Source organism: Xiphophorus maculatus, chromosome 9 (assembly GCF_002775205.1).
Source record: "Xiphophorus maculatus strain JP 163 A chromosome 9, X_maculatus-5.0-male, whole genome shotgun sequence".
In the NCBI taxonomy this organism is placed as follows: domain Eukaryota; kingdom Metazoa; phylum Chordata; class Actinopteri; order Cyprinodontiformes; family Poeciliidae; genus Xiphophorus; species Xiphophorus maculatus.
Window position 1 is genome coordinate 7,525,582 of NC_036451.1, and position 20,321 is coordinate 7,545,902.

Consider the following 20,321-nt stretch of genomic DNA (forward strand, 5'->3'; position numbering starts at 1 on the left):
TCCAGACTAAACACTCACCTGTTTAGAGTTGCCTATGAATCATAATAACTGGAAGATATATCAATATGATGGCATTGGAGATGTTGAGTTGACTAAATGTAATTTTTATTGCTGTTTTATAATTAGTTACTGTATTATGTTTTTATGGTATAAAGCTGATTGAACTTCCTCGTTGCTGAAATGTGCTATAAAATAAACTTGACTTGACTTGACTATTGAGCTCATGCTCATTGTGTAACATTACCATGACAACCATGTTTTTGTATGCACCATGACAACAGCGAGGAGCAGGAACCATCTATTGAAAGGTACATTTTCTGAAATATTTTCACTAGTAATTATGAAATAAATATTAATTATAAGACTGAAATCCCAGATCATTGTTTCAGGTCAGTCTTAAGTTCTTGTGCTTACAACTTCATGCCATTTGACTGAAACTCAAGTCCCAATCTCTGTTGGAATTTCAATAGTCTGTGTCCAAAAAAAGGGAAAAAAAATCAACATTAAGAAATAAACTGTAAAAGTAAACAGTCCCTCATTTAAAAAAACAAAGGAATGTCGTGCCATTGTTTACAGTTGTTCATCTTTTATTATTCTCCATAATCTCTCCTGACATACTTAGACTTTCAAGCAACACATGCGGCACTTCAAGCAACCCTGAACAAGCATAAACATGCACGTCGTTGTCCTTCAATGCACATCACCATCACACAACTCCTCTCTCTTTCAGCTGTTCTTTTCAATGACTTTATATTCTTATAAACATAAAACATTTTTAGGTTGTACACACTTCTTGTTAATGTACCCTGACACTTGAGTTGTAGTGTTTTCACCTGAAATGGGAACAGTACCCATTTTTTTCCTAAATATACCAATGGGTCCTAGATTTGCGCTTCAAACTCAGGTAAGCATCTGAGTGAAGGAATCTGGGACAAGAGTCTCTTAACATCAGGAGGTAGACATGTTTCTGGGCCTCATCAAAGCAGCAATGACTTGGCTTCTCCAACGACTCCTGGATCTTCTCTCTGACTCTGTGGTCTACATTAATCTAATAGAGAAAAGAGGAAGAAAGTTTAAATTTTGAATGTGCAATTGATAAGTGCAGCTATGATAAGGTGGTAAAATGATCAATGACTTAATCTGGCAGTAAAAAAAAATGTCTCATGAATAAAAGCTCTATGAAGGGTTAAAGAAAAGCTCTTTATCTTTATTCCCAACAAAATTATACAGAAATCTGAGTGGCCCTAAAATTTTCTGAGAAAGGTGTGTCTTTTTAAGCATTGTTTTTATTTAGAACTAACAACACTGAGCAAATTATTGTCAGAATTTTTCAACTGCGCTGTGAACATATACTAAAGCGAGTATTTGTCTAATTGTTTGATGTGAAGACACTGCTTCTTTTTATTTGTCTCAACTAAAATGTGTGACTGTTTTTACCATTTTATTTCTTTTGTTTTCAGTTTATAAAACAAGAAATGTACATAAAAGCTGATTCTAAAAGACAAATGCCTAAAATGTGAAGCATAAAAAACTAACCATTTGGCTCAGAAGTAAAAGATTGTGAATAGAATCACAAATAAATGACAGCCAAGACATATGCTGGGAAATATATCTAAACATTTTCTAACATTTAAAATGTAATGTAAGATTTATTTAAATGGCAATGAAAATGACTGTGAGCCCACTCCTGGCCAGGAAGGTCACTCCTCTTCTTGTCGTACAGTATGAAACTGACCTCTCTGCATGCTGTAGGTTTGACAAACTCCTCATAGATCTCCTCAGCTCTCCATTTCAGGTTATCTGAAGATGACCTAAAGTCTTCACATGCGAGCCAGAAATCAATGTTTTCCTCACTGAACTCAGACTCCAGGAAAGACCGGAATGCTGCTCTGTACCCTTTGGAAAAGTACAGGTTAAACTCAAAAATTGTTCAGTATCTTATGTAATTCCTTAATTTTTGAAAGTGTTTGGGAGGTTTGTAATGGTACATTTTGTGAAAAGTTAGAATGTCTTACTTTTATCTTTTAGCCATTTTTCCAGAGATAGTTCAAGTTTATGGTCAGTCTTCCAGCTGAAGCAAACATATTTATTATAGATCTTTACTGCCATGAACACAAACTATGTTACTAACAGAAATAATAAATAACTAGAAAACCACTACCTGAGGTTTGAAGGACAAGCTTCATCATTTGATTTTTGACCTGAGGACCATGTGTTGTAGTTTCTCCCCCTTCGACTCAGAACAATATCAATCCTGTCACACAAATCAAATTAAATCTATGCAAAATAATAACTAACAATGAGAAAAACATTATCATAGTCAGTATCATACTGTCTGGCTTACCTTCTCGGTCGTTGTACATTTGGAAATAAATCCTTTATATCGCTAAACCGAATCTTGGAAAACAGAAGCTTGGGCATTATAACATCACTGGTATTGTCTTAGGATAAGATCAGATGGTCTGATGTGGTATAAGTAAATGGTGCTTAGTTTCCCCTGAGCTGGGTTTTAACTCGACAGCTGTAATGAAACACCTGTGACGTTGAGGGCCTGCTGGTGCAAGTAAAAAATACCTTTCAGATAACTGGACGACTACGGATTCGACTTAGCGGCTGTTGTTACTGAGTCACGGCTGTAAAATTCCAGTAAGGAAAGATTAATATTTGACTCAGATATTTGAGAAAATAATGAGAACAAAGAACCAAGACGAGGCTCGAAATGTCTAAATTTAAAAGAAAATTGATATAGACAAGATACATAAATCACTTTTAGAAGGTTTATGAAGTGTGTTCATAAGAGCGAGATGTTCCTGCTAGGGAAGCCTCATTTCCAGTTCCAGTGCATGAAGCAGTAACCATATGGCTGGGACTATGACAGTGTGAAAGGTGGTGAATCTCATGATTGTGATTAGTGGGAGGATCAGATCAAATTAGAATTTTTACCTTCTGATGTCTTTGTCATCGAAGCGTGACATCTGGCTGGCACTGATGGCCAGAAGTGAGACAGGGAGTAATTACAGAGGAGTTTCAGTCTTCCTGCTGAATCCTGGATGGAAGTTGATTGAAAATGTTTGTAGCTATGCTGCACTATGTTCTGTGTAAAAGTTGGTTTTTGGTGTAGATTGGAGAATCTTTCTCAAACAGTACAAAATGCAGATTTTACATTTTATTTGTAATAGAGTTTAATAGTGTCATGATCTTTGGGTGTTTGTGTTTTGGTTCTCTCTTATGTTTTGTGTAGGTTATTTTAGTGTTACCAATGTCTCATTTTGAGTGAATTTTCTCATTTTATTTTTGTGTGATTAATAGTTCATTATGTGCCAAAGTTCAACTTTCTTTATTAATTGATTTCCCCGTGTCCCCCTGGCCTCATTAAGTGTATTTTTCAGTATTCATTGTTGTATTTTTCAGATTAGTTAAGATTCCTTCTGTGTTTCTTAGTTATTCTGCCTTTCCTTTCTCACTTGCAATCTCCCCCAGATCCTCTGCCTTTTGTTATCCTTAATCACATTTAAACTAATTGGCTTCATTCACTCACTGCTGGATACTTAAGTTATATTGATGCTGTCACCTTGAATCCTGTCTTTTCCGTCAAGTTCTGTGAGTTTTTCATAAAATGCATCATTCTTTACTACTCAATGCATGAGCTGTTGTCTTCCTCCTCAAAGCCTCAAAGCCTCAAAGCATGACCTAAAGAGTTGTAATCATAAAAAATGCTTACTTTAGTTTGGTAAAGATTTCTGCACCAAGGGACACTTAATCAGTTTTTATAATTATCTGATTTTATTGGCTTTGTGAGAAAGACTAAATCTCCAAAATCAAATAAGTAATCCATTAGTTCAATGTAGGACAGGTGCTGTTCATATGCTTGAAATGATTAAAACTCTGCACTGGATCAAGATTACAGATCCCATCTTCTGTTGCTTTATGACACAAAAACTTTATTTCTGAAAAATTTGAGTTTGTGTTTTTTGGTGGGTGTTTTGTGTGTGTGTGTGGCCTTGTATTTGATACAGTTTAAGAACCATAAAGCATAAGGACCATTTTCCTAGCATATACTATGTTGTGGAGACTGACTGCTCCTTATAGGGTAGTCACATAAGCCTACACAAGAAAAGGAAGCAGAAAAGAAAAGAAAAGAAAAGAAAAGAAAAGAAAAGAAAAGAAAAGAAAAGAAAAGAAAAGAAAAGAAAAAGAAAAAGTGCTGTTTTTGGGTTAGGTTTAGGGTTAGAGTGTGAACTGAGATTATCTTAGGTTAGGACAAGTGAAAATTGAAAGACACACGGTGTGTGTGTGTGTTTAGTTTTTAAGAATACCCTCAGGGGGCTTTACGGCCAGGTATAGTAAGTTTGTGGTTAGAGGAAGGCTGGTGGGTTTATTTCAAATTTTCCCCTCTAGAGAAACAGGAGCAACAGCGGATGCATACATGAGACTGTGGACTGCACATTTCATGAACCAACGCCCTTTATTTTGCACGCTTGACAGAACAGTACTTTTACACATGTACATGGGAAAATTCAGAGAATGCAAATCACTTAGGGCACATGATGTCATTGTGAAAACGTTCATTGAGCTCATGTTTTTGTTTTAAACTTAAATTATATCTTATTTTTACATCATCTAAAAAATGAGATGATAGTCTATTGAGGCTGACCTAACATTCATTATTTCCTAAAACAGGAAATGTGTAACTGTGCTCATGCATACATACATTGGTAGTTCTTGTAGAATACAAACTACACCAACCACTTGGTTACGCCATCCTATATATTCCTTTCTGTGAGACACTGGATTGTTCCTGGAGGCTTTTTGCAAAGCCAGAACCTGGGATCTTATCTGGTGTGATAGATCCATCCATCTAACACCCTTGTCCCTAGTGGGATCAGGAGGAATGCTGGTGCCTATCTCCAGCTAACGTTCCGGGCAAGAGGCGGGGTACACCCTGGACAGGTCGCCAGTTTGTCCCAGGGCACAGACAGGACAAACAACCATGCACACACTCACACCTAGGGACCAATTAACCTAACAGTCATGTTTTTGGACTCTGGGAGGAGTACCCGGAGTACCACACATGCACAGGGAGAACATGCAAACTCCATGCAGAAAGACCCTGGGCTGGGAATCGAACCCAGGACCTTCTCACTGCAAGGCAACTCTACCAACTGCGCCACTGTGCAGCCCTGGTGTGATAGATCTCAGGGTTTATTACTCTGGTGCTCCAGGTCTATCTTGTGCTGTTGTGATCTGTGATGTCCTTCTGATCTGCTCTCTCTACATGTTAGTTTGGTCATGTCATCTATCTGACTCTTCCATGATTCATATCATGGAAGAATTTTTCCTCCTTTGATGCTTCCTCCACCTTCTTCCCTTCCAGTTTTCATTATTTGAAACATTCACTCTTTGAGCCATCTCCCTGATGTATTCCTGAATTCTTGAACATTCAAGATCCACTTGTCCCCTGCCTCCATCTGTACACTTAATGTACAGGTTGCGGAAAGTGGATTTGGAGTGGAATCCACCATACATGGTAAGCAGCTTTTGTGTTTAAACATCTGTGGGTTGAATTTCTCATATCCAACTTATTATCCCAGCAAGGATATCTGATTAGTGTCAAGTGATTTAAATATAAATTAATATAATGATCTATTTATGCAGATAATACAACTAGTTCTCTATTTGGCACAGATCTTCAGAATTGATGTGGCATTCAGACTTGCTTAAAAACAGTGTGTTGAAGGCTTCATGAGCAGCAGCATCCAAGTCTTACACCACAAACTGTAATTAGGACTGTCTGTCACAATCACAGAAATAAATATTCTAAAGTCCTTTGAAATTGGAAAGAAAAGTCAATTTATTCTATTTTCCTGATTTGCTATTTATTTTTCATTCAATTTTTTGGTGCAATTTTTAAAATTTCTATTTGGCCTTAGGAGAAAGTAATGCTTCTTGTTTCCAGGGATAGAAGTTGATTTGTCTTGAATAAATTTAATTGCACAAAGGTTTTATTTCTTGCACTAGGCCTGGCATTTTTATAGTCTCTAGATCTGAGAAAAAATGTTATATGGAGAGACTGAACAAAGAGCTGTGCCATGAGATCAACAATTTGTGGCCATTTTAGCTGCTGATCCTAGCACCAAAAGTTAGTATGGCGCCTGTTGCTATGTTGTGCACCCTCTGAAACACCATCTCTGATATTTGCATGAAATATTCAGACAAGGAAATGTGTGTAACAAGGAAAAGAAATACAAAAATAAATGAATTAATATGAGAAAATGACAGCCAAATTCATACAAAATAATGCATATATTTTAAAGTCCCTACACTGGCTCCCTGTAGCTCAAAGAATAGACTTTAAAATACTGTTGTTAGTTTATAAATCACTGAACGGCTTAGCACCACAATACATTAAAGATCTGCTGTTGTTGTATGAACCTTCCAGACCTCTCAGGTCTTCCGGTTCTGGTCTGCTCTGCATCCCCAGAACCAGAACCAAACGAGGAGAAGCAGCTTTCAGCATCTATGCACCACAAATTTGGAACAAACTTCCAGAAAACTGTAAAACAGCTGAAACACTGACTTCTTTTAAATCTCAACTAAAAACCCACCTGTTTAGAATTGTATTTGAAATGTAATCAATTACAAATTTATGGATGGAACTTGACTTAATGCTTTGTTTTGATTATTGATTCTATATTGCATTGTGTTTCTGTGTTTGTAATGATGTAAAGCACTTTGAAATGTCTTGCTGCTGAAATGTGCTATACAAATAAAATTTGATTGATTGATTGATTGATATATCAAAGAACAGGTTCTAAGCTGAAAAACACAAACAGGCTTTTCTCCTGTCAATCTTCCAACCAAATGGTCAACTGATATTGCAGATGGGATGTTCCTGTCGTAGTTGGGAGTCCAGACAAACTTCTTTTGATGTGTCAGTTAGTCTGAGTCTTTAAAGAATTGAAGATTATTCAATAGAAAAACACAAAATTTCACAAATGACACTATGCATGACCAAAAAAGGGCATCCTGTCGCATTTTGGAGCTCTTCATACTCTGGTTTAGATTAACAATGTGACAGTTTTTTTCTATATCTTGTTCTAAGACCTGTTTGTACCAATTATTCTAAAAACATCTGGTTTTCAGTCAGCTTTCCTGAGTCCAGTTTCCTTTGACTTAGGCCTGTTGTGATAGATATGCCAAAGATGGTTGAGAATATACACAAGCATACTTTAAGCAGCATCCACTTACCAAGTTTGCAGAAATCTTTTCAATTTTCAACACCTGGCGTTTAAAGGAAACAGGCTCACCAAGGTAACTTAAGGACAATCCAAAGCTGATAACTTTTGCAGGAAGTTAAAAGCTAAAATTCCACAATGCATGTGTCAGAGGCCTAAAAAAAGACTTCAAGGAATGGAACAAACCCTTCACTTTTTGTCTAAAAATAGCAACTAAGATGTTATAATTTTTTAAATTCTTATTAAAAGTTTGGGTCACATGACTGAATTGTGACTTATGTGGATCACAAGTTGCGGTCATAATTTTGTAAAACCTTCATAAATCTTCATTGATTAAAACAGAATCCATATAATACATAAGTGAAAGTCAGGCAACGGCAATGAATGACAAACACTGCAATCAAGGTTGATGAACTGGTTTTCTGGATTCAGATCCTCATTGACAAGATAAACGTGACATAATGCTGTGGCACTATGCATAGCGCACATGCTGTGAAAAGAGCAAACCAGTTATGTTTGTTTTTATAGAACCAATTAGAAACCTGCTCTACCTCCAGCTCCAAAACATGTAAAAGATAAAAAAGGACAGTAACAGTAAGCCTATTTGCTGAGTCAGTCTATATTTTGAAGTAAAATCCCTATTTCTGTCACATTCATTTTATATGTAAAACTTTTATGTGAATAATTGACTGCAGAAATTCCAAATATCAAAGCTTTACCTTGTTATCATATATTTTCATCCACATTTTCTGTATCTGCCTTTTAGTCACAGAATTATGGGGACTCTGGTGCCAATTCCCATTGGTCAGTGGGAAAACAGGTGAGATACATCTAAGAACCACTAACAATCCAGACATTTATGCCTCAAGGCTATTTAGAGTGGCCAGTTAATATAGAAATTTAAAGATCTTTGCACTGTACCACAATGACAAGGATGATAACTTTGTTTTAAAAAGATGTGCACGTTCATTCATTGTCAATCCAGTGTCAACTACTCATCTAGCTTGAAAATTTCAACATTTATCGGCAATATGCAGAAAGCTGAGAAGCTTCTATGAATGCTGATCCAGTAGTGGAAAACAGTGACGACAACTGATAGCAGAACAATGAGATCAGAACAAGTATCTACAGATATCAGAAAACAGAAATAGTGCATCTTGTACCTTCCGCATGAATTCCCTAGTGTAATGAATGGCATTGAACGACATGTTTCCAAAACATAAGAGTGGATGATGTCATCACAAATATTTTCCTTAAGAAACAAAGCCAACATGTATTTTATGGTTCATGATGTACAGGACTGTTGTTGCAAATTCATGGGTTTACAGCTAATGACAAGACAAACGTAAAGTCTGGCAAGATCAAGAGGATCACAGATCCCCAATTACTGAATAAGGTAGATCAGTATCTGCTCCCTTTCTGATTGCTTCTGTGTCTGATCCTTTCTGTTTTGTTTCATATCTTCCAACAAATCATAACATCAACATTTTTAAACCTACTTAATGTTGTCATCAGAGTTGACAACATTAGATACATTAACTCATTAATACATTAACTCAATAAATAGATACATTTACTCAGTTACTTTTACTTGAGTAACTTTTTGGAGAAAAAATATGCTTTTAGGAGTAATTTCTTGGAGGAATTTTTATTTTTAGTTGAATGAAAACATGCTGGAGCTACATTTACTTGAGTACAATTTGTGGCTACACTCCCCACCTCAGGTTGTCATACAGGTTCTAGCAGGACTCTAGACTAACTTATTCTACTAGTTCCACTGGTGGGCCTAACTTCTTTTCCTAAGTGCACCAGGACAAAATTTAAGTGCACCTAAACTGTCTCATGACTTATAATAATGTTAAACGTGACAGGGTTTAACTATCACGTTAAACCCTGTCACGTTTAACATTATTATAAGTATTCAAATGCCTTAAACCTTAATGTGCTCATAATTTACAAGTAATGCTGCTTTGCAAAACATTTAATTACATGCCACTTAACATTTAATTAAGTGTCATTATGGTTGTTTGTGTACCTAAAAATAAATGCAATAATTAGTTTTCAAAGAGTTGCCCAACTGCTACTAATAATAGAAACTTCCGAATAACTTCTCCCAAATAAGGATCATTTACAAAATAAAGAACATGAAACCATTTTGAACTTCTGGTCCATTAAGTGTTATTATGGTTGCTTGTGTACCTGAAAAATGCAATAATGAGTCTTAAAAAATTTGCCAGTAGTACTAAAAATAGAAACTCGTTTCACAAGAATAAGAGTATGAAGTAACTTTGAATAAGTTCTCCACAAAAGATTTTGAAGAATGTCCTATAAAACGTCTGTTCACAGGTTTTCAGGCACGTTGAACTTCTTAGAATTTCAAGTAACAATTTCCCTGCCAATGACAGCACGAAGGAACAAAGATAGGCATCTGACATGCTCAAGCTCATGAGCAGATGATAATTTAGTGCCTTAGCGAGATTATTCTTTCATTTTGAGGTCAGATATGCGGTTATTTTTAGACTAGTACTTTATGTACATCAGACAACACTTTAACTTCTAAAACAATGCTAGAACTTTAAAATCAAAATTTTATTTTAAAAGTAACTGTTAATTAATGATGTATGCTTTGAATTTAAATGAACTTACAACCAATCGATGATTTAACCTCAGAGTTAGCCTGTTGAGTGATATTTTAATTCATGAACAACTTTTGAGATTTTGGTCCCGTTATAAAATAATACATCTACACCCTAACCAACAAACTTATTTGTTAATTGGTTAGGGTTATATACACCTATTTCCAAAGCCTTGCAAAATAACTTTCCATTTTGTCAAAAAAAGAAGAAAGTACCTGAAAGCTTTTTGTCACAAACAACATCGGAGAGACAAAAAACGTGGAAGAAGGTACACTAGTCATTCCAGACTTTTAGCCATTATGTAAAATTCTGTGTTGAGGAGAACTAATAGTGCAACTCTCTCTTTAAATCATGCTGTGGGAATATCTTTCTTCAGAAACCCATTTAGCAATAGATCTGTCTGCTACTTGGAGGACATACCAAGACCTCATGGACATTAAACATGAGCCAATGATATGTCTCTTCATAGGTCTTATTTTGACCCAGATAGGTTTAGACAAAGCAAAACTACTTTGTCCAATAGCAGACTAAGTTGAACTTAAAACTAAAAATTTAAAAGGTGCACAAAAATGACTTTTCTAGTCACAAAGCAAGAACCAAAAGTCAAAGGCAGCTTGATTCAACTTATCACTCTAAACTAATTTAATAGATTTTTCTCTTGCTATGTTATGGTAATAATATTTAGTGAGAAAAGTAAAGAGAATGATAAGATATTTGCATATTTAGATCGTACTGCCGGATGGAAACAAACATTTTAATATTGCGCCGGATCTCAGCCGACAGTAAGGCGCTTCCTCTGTATCACTAAAAATTTCAGTTTTGTTGCCATAAAAAAATTTCTCTTGTGAAGCTAGAATTGCAACATCCACAAAGAACTACTTCACTCAGTACTACTGTGAGAGAGTTGATTATTACACAGAGAGGATGCAGCTCTGAAAGAATATTGCAGAGGCAAATAATGACTAACAGGGTTTAATTTGCATAAAGAATTATTTTTCACAAGTCTGTCTCAACTTAAACTGGTCCATGTTGAGACTTCCACACCATCACATCACAAGAATGCAACAGCAAAAATATAACTGTAAATACAGAAATAATATAGTAAATCTAACAATCGTTAGATTTAATTGTTTAATGCAAAATTAGTCAAGTCAAGATCAAATACACGAATAAATACCCACTAAAACCATATTTAAGCTACGTGACCTAATCTTAATGTCTTCTTAGCATCTATTTCCTGTTTTATTGCAAAATATTTTTTTACCTTCCCTTTGTGTTTCAGTGTGAGGTCATGAATTCCAGCAGAGTAAAATACATAAACTAGACATTTATGAACTGACAGTGTTTTTGTAACAGACAGGTCTGGGCATGTTCATCAAACAAAATATTGAGGTCAGACAAGAAATCAAAAGGATCTCATTGTGAGCTTTAAAGTGTCGAGAAAAAAAAAAAGTGATTCTCTATTCTTTCATAAAATGGTAACTAACCCGTGGCATATTTACAAAATCTTTAAGCGCTTCTCTCACGATAAAATGAGGAAGAGGATCCTTGTGGTATAAGGGTGTGACGTGGTTGTTAAGAAAATCAGTTTCCTGATGTTGTCATGAGGTTCATAAAGAAAAGTTTGAGGCAATGTCTCGGAAGAATCATTCATATCTGAGAGGAGAGCAGTAAGTCAACCGAGAGAAAGGTGTATTGACCCAGAAAAAATTTCTATTTCCAAGTCATTGACCTGAAAATGTTCTGCAATGAATTTTGAAACTGGCAAAACCCACCTCCTTTCAACAACTTTATATAGTGACTGTACAACCTTACACTCTATTCTGCTCCCCGAATGTGTCAAAAACTGAAAATAGGAAACCCCCTTGATTTCCTGTAAAAAGCTTTCATTACCAATTAGAAATTAAAAGAATTCTGTGGTAATATTTGTTTCACTCAGTGATTTTCTAAGAAGCAACTTCTGCATCCTGTCAATATGTCCCTAACATGAAAATTTCCCTTGAGTCTGAGCAACATCCTCCTTTTATCAGTCAGCTGTATAGCATCAACTTTTGTATCTTTTCAGAAAAGCTATTGTGCCATTAGCCTTACATAATAATGGAAAGTCATGATATATTTCAACAGTAGATGTTTGAGGGACTGACAGGATGTGGGTTTTGAGAGATATTTAACACTCATAACAGATGAACAGAAGGAGCACCACAGGCTGTTGAAGAAGAGCAGTTTCACTTTTGTTTACACAAATAACTTGAAAAAATATTTGTGAAAAGCCAGAAAATGCATTATTTACAGGAATATGCAGATAGGTTGATGGTTTCTGTTTTGCAAAAAAAAAAATTCTTATAGTCTTTTTGAAAAGGAGTAAAGATTATTTTCACTTAACATGTGCATACCCTTACTAGACAAGTCTGAAGAAACCCTAAGAAACAGAGTTATGTTGATAAAATATGAGCAGACTTTAGCATATAATTATGTAAACGTAAAAACAGAAAATTAAATGTTATAATGTATTTGTACATAATAAAAGCAAAAGAAAACTGGGCCCCAATAGTCCATGGTCTTTTTTCAAAATTTACAGAATGGATAATTGCAATTTTACTCAAATTGGAATTATTGTCTGTCTGCTCATGCATCTGTGTGCTCTGCTCTTGCTTGTCAGGGCAAAGTGGTGGCTCAGCTGAAACACTTGGCTTATCTTTCATCAAAGATAACACAGAGTTAGCTAAAATTGGCGCCACGTCTCTGTGGATGACTCAGATAAATTGAAACTTACTGGTATCTGAATCATCAGACAACATTATCATCCACTTGAAGAGACAGTTGTACGTTTTTTGTTTTTTTTACCTGGTAAAGTTTATTCATACAGTTTTCTGCCACTTTATTAAGAAGCCATGTGCAATTACTTATTAACAACAATAGGATCAGAATTTGGTGCAAATAACATAAAAGCAGTGGCTGCTAGTTTTGGTTTATTATCGTGGGAGATATTACATTTTGGGTCTTTTGCAACTAACTGAAAATCATTTCTGTGCCACTGCCCAACTGAGGATTGCTGCATGCTTACAAGTATTAGCTAACAGGATGATGCACCAAGTCACAAAGCTTGGATCTTCTCATGCTGTTTTATTGAATGTGACATTGAGTTTATTGTACACCAAAAGATTTCAGTCCAATAAGAAAAGCTTCGGGGTATGTAGGTGAGGCTGACAGCTTCCTTATGCAATGGTATCATTCTACACTAAAGTCTTTTAAAGAGTGTTCCCAACACGTTAACAGTGTCGCTACTAAAGTGGTCATTTAGTGTGTAGCACAAGTTCACCCGAATTCTCCTACAAACAGGTCCAATTCATACCCTGATGTATTTCAGTTCCAAATAAATCAATTTAATCCAGTTTATTGCAATGCAATTCGATTGTCAAATTCAGTTGATCATAAGTTGCCAGAGTAAACAGTTTTCCATTTAAAAAAACAGCAGATGGCATCAAAGTTACTCAAGCAAGGCAAAGGGACCTTGAGTTAAAATAAAAAATTATCTGAAATCTGTTACATCAACAATTTTATAATCTTAAGAAATGTATTAATGTATTTATTATCTCTGAAATGTTTTAACATTTAGAATGCAAGAAAAAAACAGTGTTTAGCAGCTATCTGTCATATAGTCAGATGAATCATCTGCCAAGTAGTGTTCATTGTTGAAAAGAGACATGATGGGGGAAGCTGAGACACAGATAGCTTTTTTTCACACCATAGTGGAAGTGAACAAAGGATATAAATTTCGGGAGTAAACAATCAAAAATAAACACTGAATCATCACATTTATGCTACTTCTTTTCAAAAGATGAGGCTGTTTTCTCATAGTTATGTCCTATGGTTGTTGACATTACATTGCTTTATGGTGCGTGCGTCTTTGTGATCGTCCGTTGATAATGTTAGAGAGAAGCAGGGCTGTTCCAGACTGGCAGGGGTAGAAAATGTGTGTTGCAAATGTTTCAGCAGAAGACATTGTGGAAGTGAAACAGCTTTTGGTAGCTGAGGGACGTCAGGCCGTGTCAGATTCAGGGGAAGTCAGAATGTCATGTTGTCCTTGAATAAAAGTCCCTGTTCTGAGCGTTACATCCCTCGATGTCTTTCACTTTGTTTCTAACCCCTGACACACCAGTCAGAGAATTTGCTTTGTCAGTGAAACACATTTTAATTACATTGTAATGACATTTCATTAATGACTGGTAATTTGCTTTTTAGTGTAACACAACTGCGTCTTTACAATCAAATGTGGTTTTCTTTTCAATTTTAAGCCTCAGTCCCAAATGTACAATAAGAACTAATTTCTTTGAATTTTCCACATAAATACAAACAAATCAAGGGATTGAACACCTAATCTTATTATGTTTAAGGTTACAAAACAAATCAAACTATGTGACATGTGCTGGTGAAATTCAGATTTTAGAAAAAAACTATTAACCCACACCTGTTCTCCACCAGAAACTTAAATTTTCTTGCCTGCTTCTTTCTTGAAGGCTAGTGGTTGTCTCCATCTAGTGGTGAAATATATTGTCTTAGAGACAAAAATAAAAGTATTTTCCCTCAATTCCAATTCTTTTGTACCAAAGACTTACTGACAAATCAGAGAAAAAAATACAAATTGTTTTCAGAACATGTAACAAGTAAATAATATTAATGTAATTTGCATATCTAGCAGAGTTAAGCTATGTAAGTTTATTATTAAACTTTTTGTATGCTACCAGAGGATTAAATGTAATAAATGGAATTAAAGAGCAAATAGATAAAGTAAAGATTTTTGTTTAAAATTTTTATCTTTTAAAGAAGATAATTCTTACATTGCAGACATGTTATTTAAATTTTTGATTTTCTTTCTTTACCACAGTGAGTTAACATTGCTCTGAGTCTGAGCACTGAAACCACAGAAAACAACATGAAGGCAGTCATTTTTATTTTATGGTTTTTGCACCAAACCACCTTATGGAAAAATGTCAACTAGAATGAAATTATTGTTGGATTATTACTAATGCTATTAAAATCTAATCACATTTTTCTGTTTTGCTAACTTTTTCGCTCAACAAATAATATTTTCATATATCATGTACAGTGCAGCCACACAGATGTGTGATATTGCATACTGATTAAATAGACAGACAACTTTATTAATCCCATTATTTCAATGCAATTTTGTGTTTTGGTTTATTTGGATTGTCCTTTTCCCATAAATGCAACTAATACTGCAACTAATAATACAACTACACAAACATACCCATGACAATACCGCACTCTAATGGTACTAATGAGTAACGCATATAGGTGCGTTGGGTTGGACGTTGTAAGAAACATACTCTGATTGGCTAAGTGGTGTTCATTTTTTCAAACCCATTTAAATGCAGTCCTGACTACACAATACTCAGACAGCAAAACACACCAGTGGTGTCATCTCTTATACGTCTGAGCAGTTCTGCCCACACGAGACAAAACTGAGCTGAGCAGCAGACCTATATTGCAGGTGGTTTAATGTTATTGCTGACCTCGAGTTATTTTAAATCTTGCTTACCTTATAAGTTATCAGTCCCATAAGCTTCTTATAACAGTAGAGTGATACTCTATAGTACTTTGCCCCTTTGCACCAAAAATTGATCAGGGGAAAATTGAAAACACAACACAGATTGCTTTAAGCGTCTAAGCCATGTGTTCATTATAAAGATTAAAACTATGAAGCCTAAAATTGTTTCAGTTCTTGTATTAAATGGTATAGTGCAAGAGTCAAAAGTTGAGAAAATTGGCAAACATTTACATGTTACCAGTAAAAGCTTTGATTTCAGTGCTCAAGGTAGCATAAAATATTTATTCCGAAAGTTGTAGGAAGGCTGTATGACTTTCCTCCTTTATCTGCACGTAAATGCTTGCAGCACACAGACTTGAAGATAGCTGCAACAGAATGACTGCTGGGTCCTTAGATTCTCTAGAGATAATAGAGAGAAAAATCTCCATCAATTCTCCTATATCTTTAAAGCTGGTGTATTAAAGCACCACAATTCTGCCTCTGGAGGAGTAAATCTTTAGTATTCTCTGTAGCTCAGACAGTGTAAAGTTTCCTCCTCCCCAGCAGGAAAGAAAGAACAGTTTGTGGCAGTCAGCAAAGACTTGGTTGCCTTATCATGGACTCTCTGCAGGCTGCACCTCTACATGTCCCTGAGCCCAGAGTCCAGGGGCATTATCTCCACCTCAGCAACTCCCACTGTCGACATGCTGGGGTTTTGCTCCATCTGAGCTCCTTTTCTCTGACCCATTCATTCATCTATACTTCCTCTGGTTTTTATCCTGCTGTGCTTCTTCCTTCACCTGGTTGTTGCTCCTGTGCCGCTTTCCTCCTCTTAAGCTTTTTAATCCAAGGTTTTTTTTCTATCACACTTCTCCCATTTCTTAATGTTCTTATGATGCATTTTGTTGTAAACTCTTCATATTCTTTCCCTTATAATTGACTCTGACATTCCTGCAATTTATTATCCATTTTCTACTATTTTCATAAATTTTCTTTACTAGTCTGATAATCATTGTCTCAGTTCTGTCTTTAGCTATGGTTCCCTCTATCCTCTTGTATCCTGTCCTGTCTCCCTTGAGTAAAAAAAACACGCTCAGTTTAGCCAAGGACAAAAACACAACCAGACAATGCTGGACCAATTAAACAGAGAGTGCAGGGTATTTCACAGAAAACCTTGGCCAGGATGAAGACACTCTGTGGTTTTGCAAATTCTCTGTATATTCAGATATTATTTTAAGGATGCATTATGGAGTAGTTTGTCTTCTTAAAATATTAAAACTTCCACTGTCTTGAAAATACAAGAAATATGTGGAATACAGGAACTAATGTGTTTTAGATGTGATGGCAACAGCAATTTTGTTAAAATTTATTGAGTTGGCAGAAGATCTTGGAACTAGTTGTAGCATCATAAGGCAAACAAGGTTTCTGATTGTAAAACTGATGTAATTTTGGAGAGATCACCACAGGTATTGATACAATTTGGAGGAAAGTCTACACAAAAAACAAGAAAACATTCACTGTTTTTTTGTGAAATATACACACCACCTTGGAAATTCATTTATAGTTTTGTAAATTTTTCCAACTACAAATTTCAATGCATCTTTTTCCAATTTTATAACATAGTCCAACAATAAAGTTCTAAAAGAGCTGAATAAAAAGGAAATAATACATGTTTTAAAAAACAAATACATCTGAAAGTGTGACATGAATATCTGGGTCCATTACCATCATTTGTTTAATGTATTTTGACACAAGTACAGGCTGCACAGTGATACAGTTGGTAGAACTGTTGCCGTGCAGCAAGAAGGTCCTGGGTTCGATTCCTAGCTTGGGGTCTTTCTGCATGGAGTTTGCATGTTCTCCCTGTGCATGCGTGGGTTCTCTCTAGGTACTCCAGCTTCCTCCCACAGTCCAAAAACATGACTGTCAGGTTAATTGGTCTCTCCAAATTCTCCCTAGGTTTGAGTGTGTGTGTGCATGGTTGTCTGTCTCTGTGTTGCCCTGCGACAGACTGGTGACCACACTAGTAGAAAATCGATATTTTGGTATGTTTCTACTACTTTTGTACACAGATTAAATGTATCTTTGCTTAATAGTCTTTGTAAAATAATAGCCTAGTTTGTGCCATGCTCTTGCTCTTGATGAGTCAAGGTTAAAACCTTGAGTTAGGGAGATAGTCCAAACTTGAGATACTGTTTTACAACCTAACTTTATCCCTGAGCTGGCACAACTTAAATGCTCTTTGTTGTCTAATGGTCAGCAGCAAAGCACTGAGGCATTGCGAATACAGTTGTATTCATACTGAGATTTAATGACACACAGGTGGACTCTGTACTGATTAAGTGACTTGAAAGGACATTTTTTTACTCATATTTTTATTTATGAACTATATTGTTTGTGCAGATGCAGTATTTTCAGATTTTATTTGAAAAGTATATATCCTATTCTTTCTGTATCCCAGTCATGCTACTTTATGTTGGTTTAAGAAAAACTTACATGATCTTGACAAAAGTGGTCATATTCTAATGTTTTTCAAAATCAATATGCATAATAGTTTAATTTAAAACCTTCTGCTATTTTGAAGTGTTGATTTTCTGAAAGATTATATTTCGATTGGCCAGTATGGGGATTGAACCCATGACCTTGGCGTTATCAGCACCACACTCTGACCAGCTGAGCTAACTGGCCATACACAATGTTGAGTTTTTGTAGATTTATGAAAAATTTACATGATCTTACCAGAATGAAGATTTAACAGAAGTGCTCATATTCTAATGATTTTCATAATCAACATGCGTAAAGGTATATTTTCCAGCCTTTTTCTGTTTTGAAGTGTTGATTTTCTGAAGACTTTAGATTTCAATTGGCCAGTACTGGGATGAACCCATGACCTTGGCGTTATTAGCACCATGCTCTGACGAGCTGAGCTAACTGGCCATACACAATGTTGAGTTTTCATAGATTTAAATTAAAATATGAAAGAATAATAATGGTGGCTGTAGCACCACAAAGCGTGAATAAGGTTCAGGGCTCTGAATGCTTTTCAAATGTGCTTTTTCGCTACATTTTGAACCAATTTATACGTTGGAAACTGAAACAAATGCACCATTGTGCAGATTCTGACATCTCTAACCTCTCTGGGCATTGTATGGCCTTTTCTTTCCACATTTAGACATTTTGCTTGATCCTTATTGTTTAAGCACTTTGTCTTTAAGCTTTTCTTTTTTCTCTTGTGCTTTTTATACAGAAATTATGAGTTCTGTCTTTAAGAAATATTATAATCTTTAATCACTTAAAGCAGGGAACCTTTGCGGGAGCAGGTTAGTTTGAATAACAAATCTATATTTTAGACAATTTTTAAAGCAAAGAGCAAGTATCTAACCTCTGTTGTTAAAATTCTTGACTTTTCATAAGAACGTGAGGCGTACTGATTGGGAGAGGTGTTCAAAGCTGAATCTATAATCTTAAAGCACACTTCACAATATTACTTTTTTCTCTTTGAAGTAGAACTTACATTCTCAATATCATCCAAATACTTAAGCATTAAGCCTTTTATGAGACATTTACAATTCATGAGCTTTGCATTTATGATGACTTTTGTGCATTCATCTCTGTTTGCATAGCTTAAATATTGGAGACGTCTACCAGCTCTTGTGAAAAGCTTCAGAATCCTTGAGTTCCTTCTGAGTTTTGTTTGTTATTTTTGCCTTTTGTAGAATGTAAGATTAAAGTTTAAAGAATGGGAATAAGTAAGGTATGGGATTCTGTTTGGAATGCTTTATACATCAGTAAGAAATGCAAGGTAGTCGGAACACAGAAAATATTTGACAAAAAACAGGCAGATTTTCAAACACACTCAAGATTTAAAACTTGCATACTGATGGTACCATGATATTGTGTTTCCTACGTCTGACACATCACTTGCAGTTTCTCTTGTACTTCTGTGTGGCATAAAATAAAATACAACAGGGCGTCAAAAAAATCTAATGGAAGGATCTAGCTTATAAGAACTATGGTAAAGTTTGAAAAAAAAAAAAAAATCTGTTGATGAATACCCTGCTCAATATATTGTCTTAAAATAGGCAGACCTACATATATTTTTTTAACAGAATTGCACAGGAAGGCAGTGACCAGGCTACTAGAACATAAAAGTGTAATGAATAAATATTTTTTTCTTATTTTAGGTGTTACTCATTTGAATATTGGGCTACTGTGTTTTTCAAACTGGGGGAAAAAAATCCAAAAAGTTACTGTCTGTGGTTTTATCAACTACATTCCCGGTGACCTTTGTTTCAACCTAATGCAGCAAGTTTTTAAAATACGCAGCCTGCATAATCAGTAAAACTGCATTATAAGAATTATTTACTGATTTAACAATTTACACATTTTTCACTCCTAATGTTGCCTGTGTCATGTGACCTTCATTTTTTCTCAGGTCACATGGTCCATATTTCCAGCACCTTGGGAGAAGTGCATACAGCAGACTCTTTTTGTTTTAAGCTTTTGAAGCAAGATAGCAGCTTTTTCAGAAAATGTTCTCATTTGAAGTACACTGAAACGTAAAATAATGAGTCATTATCAACAATTCATATCAAAACAGAGTAAGCACTGGGGAGTAAGCAATGATGTTTAGTAATCTGCTCTGGATCAAAACAGCAAGACCTCAAAAGGATCAACATCAGATGTTTCTTTTAAAAACTGTATCTTGTGTTGTCTCACATATTAGAAACAATTTATAAGATTTGTTCCTTTCATGCAAGACGCCAAAAAATTATCCTTTAACTCCCTGAATTTTTTTGTAAACCTATATGTAAATAGTAACTGTTTTGAGTTTTGCAGAAAAATGCATGTTTAACCAAGCTCACATAATTATTTTGAACTTAAGATGTAATATAAATCTAA

The 20,321-nt window shown here is 35.3% G+C and overlaps 1 protein-coding gene and 1 non-coding gene across 2 annotated transcripts; both read right to left on the reverse strand.

Moving 5' to 3' along the window:
- Nucleotides 1-569: 569 nt before the first annotated feature.
- On the reverse strand, nt 570-2,498 carry LOC102219996 (regulator of G-protein signaling 21-like). Its single transcript, XM_005800862.3, has 5 exons — nt 2,345-2,498; nt 2,162-2,254; nt 2,016-2,071; nt 1,736-1,896; nt 570-1,048 (listed from the first exon to the last, which is right to left on the reverse strand). Exons 1-5 carry the CDS (start codon nt 2,419-2,421, stop codon nt 863-865), a joined length of 573 nt encoding a protein of 190 aa, XP_005800919.1. The 5' UTR covers nt 2,422-2,498; the 3' UTR covers nt 570-862.
- A 15,535-nt stretch (nt 2,499-18,033) lies between these two features.
- trnai-gau lies at nt 18,034-18,107 on the reverse strand. The gene has a single exon. It is a non-coding gene; the product is annotated as a tRNA-Ile (tRNA).
- Nucleotides 18,108-20,321: the final 2,214 nt, after the last annotated feature.

Coding starts and splice junctions, on each gene's coding strand:
- LOC102219996 (XM_005800862.3), bottom strand. CDS start 2,421: ATGCCCAAGCTTCTGTTTTCCAAGATTCGGTTTAGCGATATAAAGGAT. Junction 2,255..2,344: donor AATGTACAACGACCGAGAAG/GTAAGCCAGACA, acceptor TTTGTGTGACAG/GATTGATATTGTTCTGAGTC. Junction 1,897..2,015: donor AAAATGGCTAAAAGATAAAA/GTAAGACATTCT, acceptor ACTTTTCCAAAG/GGTACAGAGCAGCATTCCGG.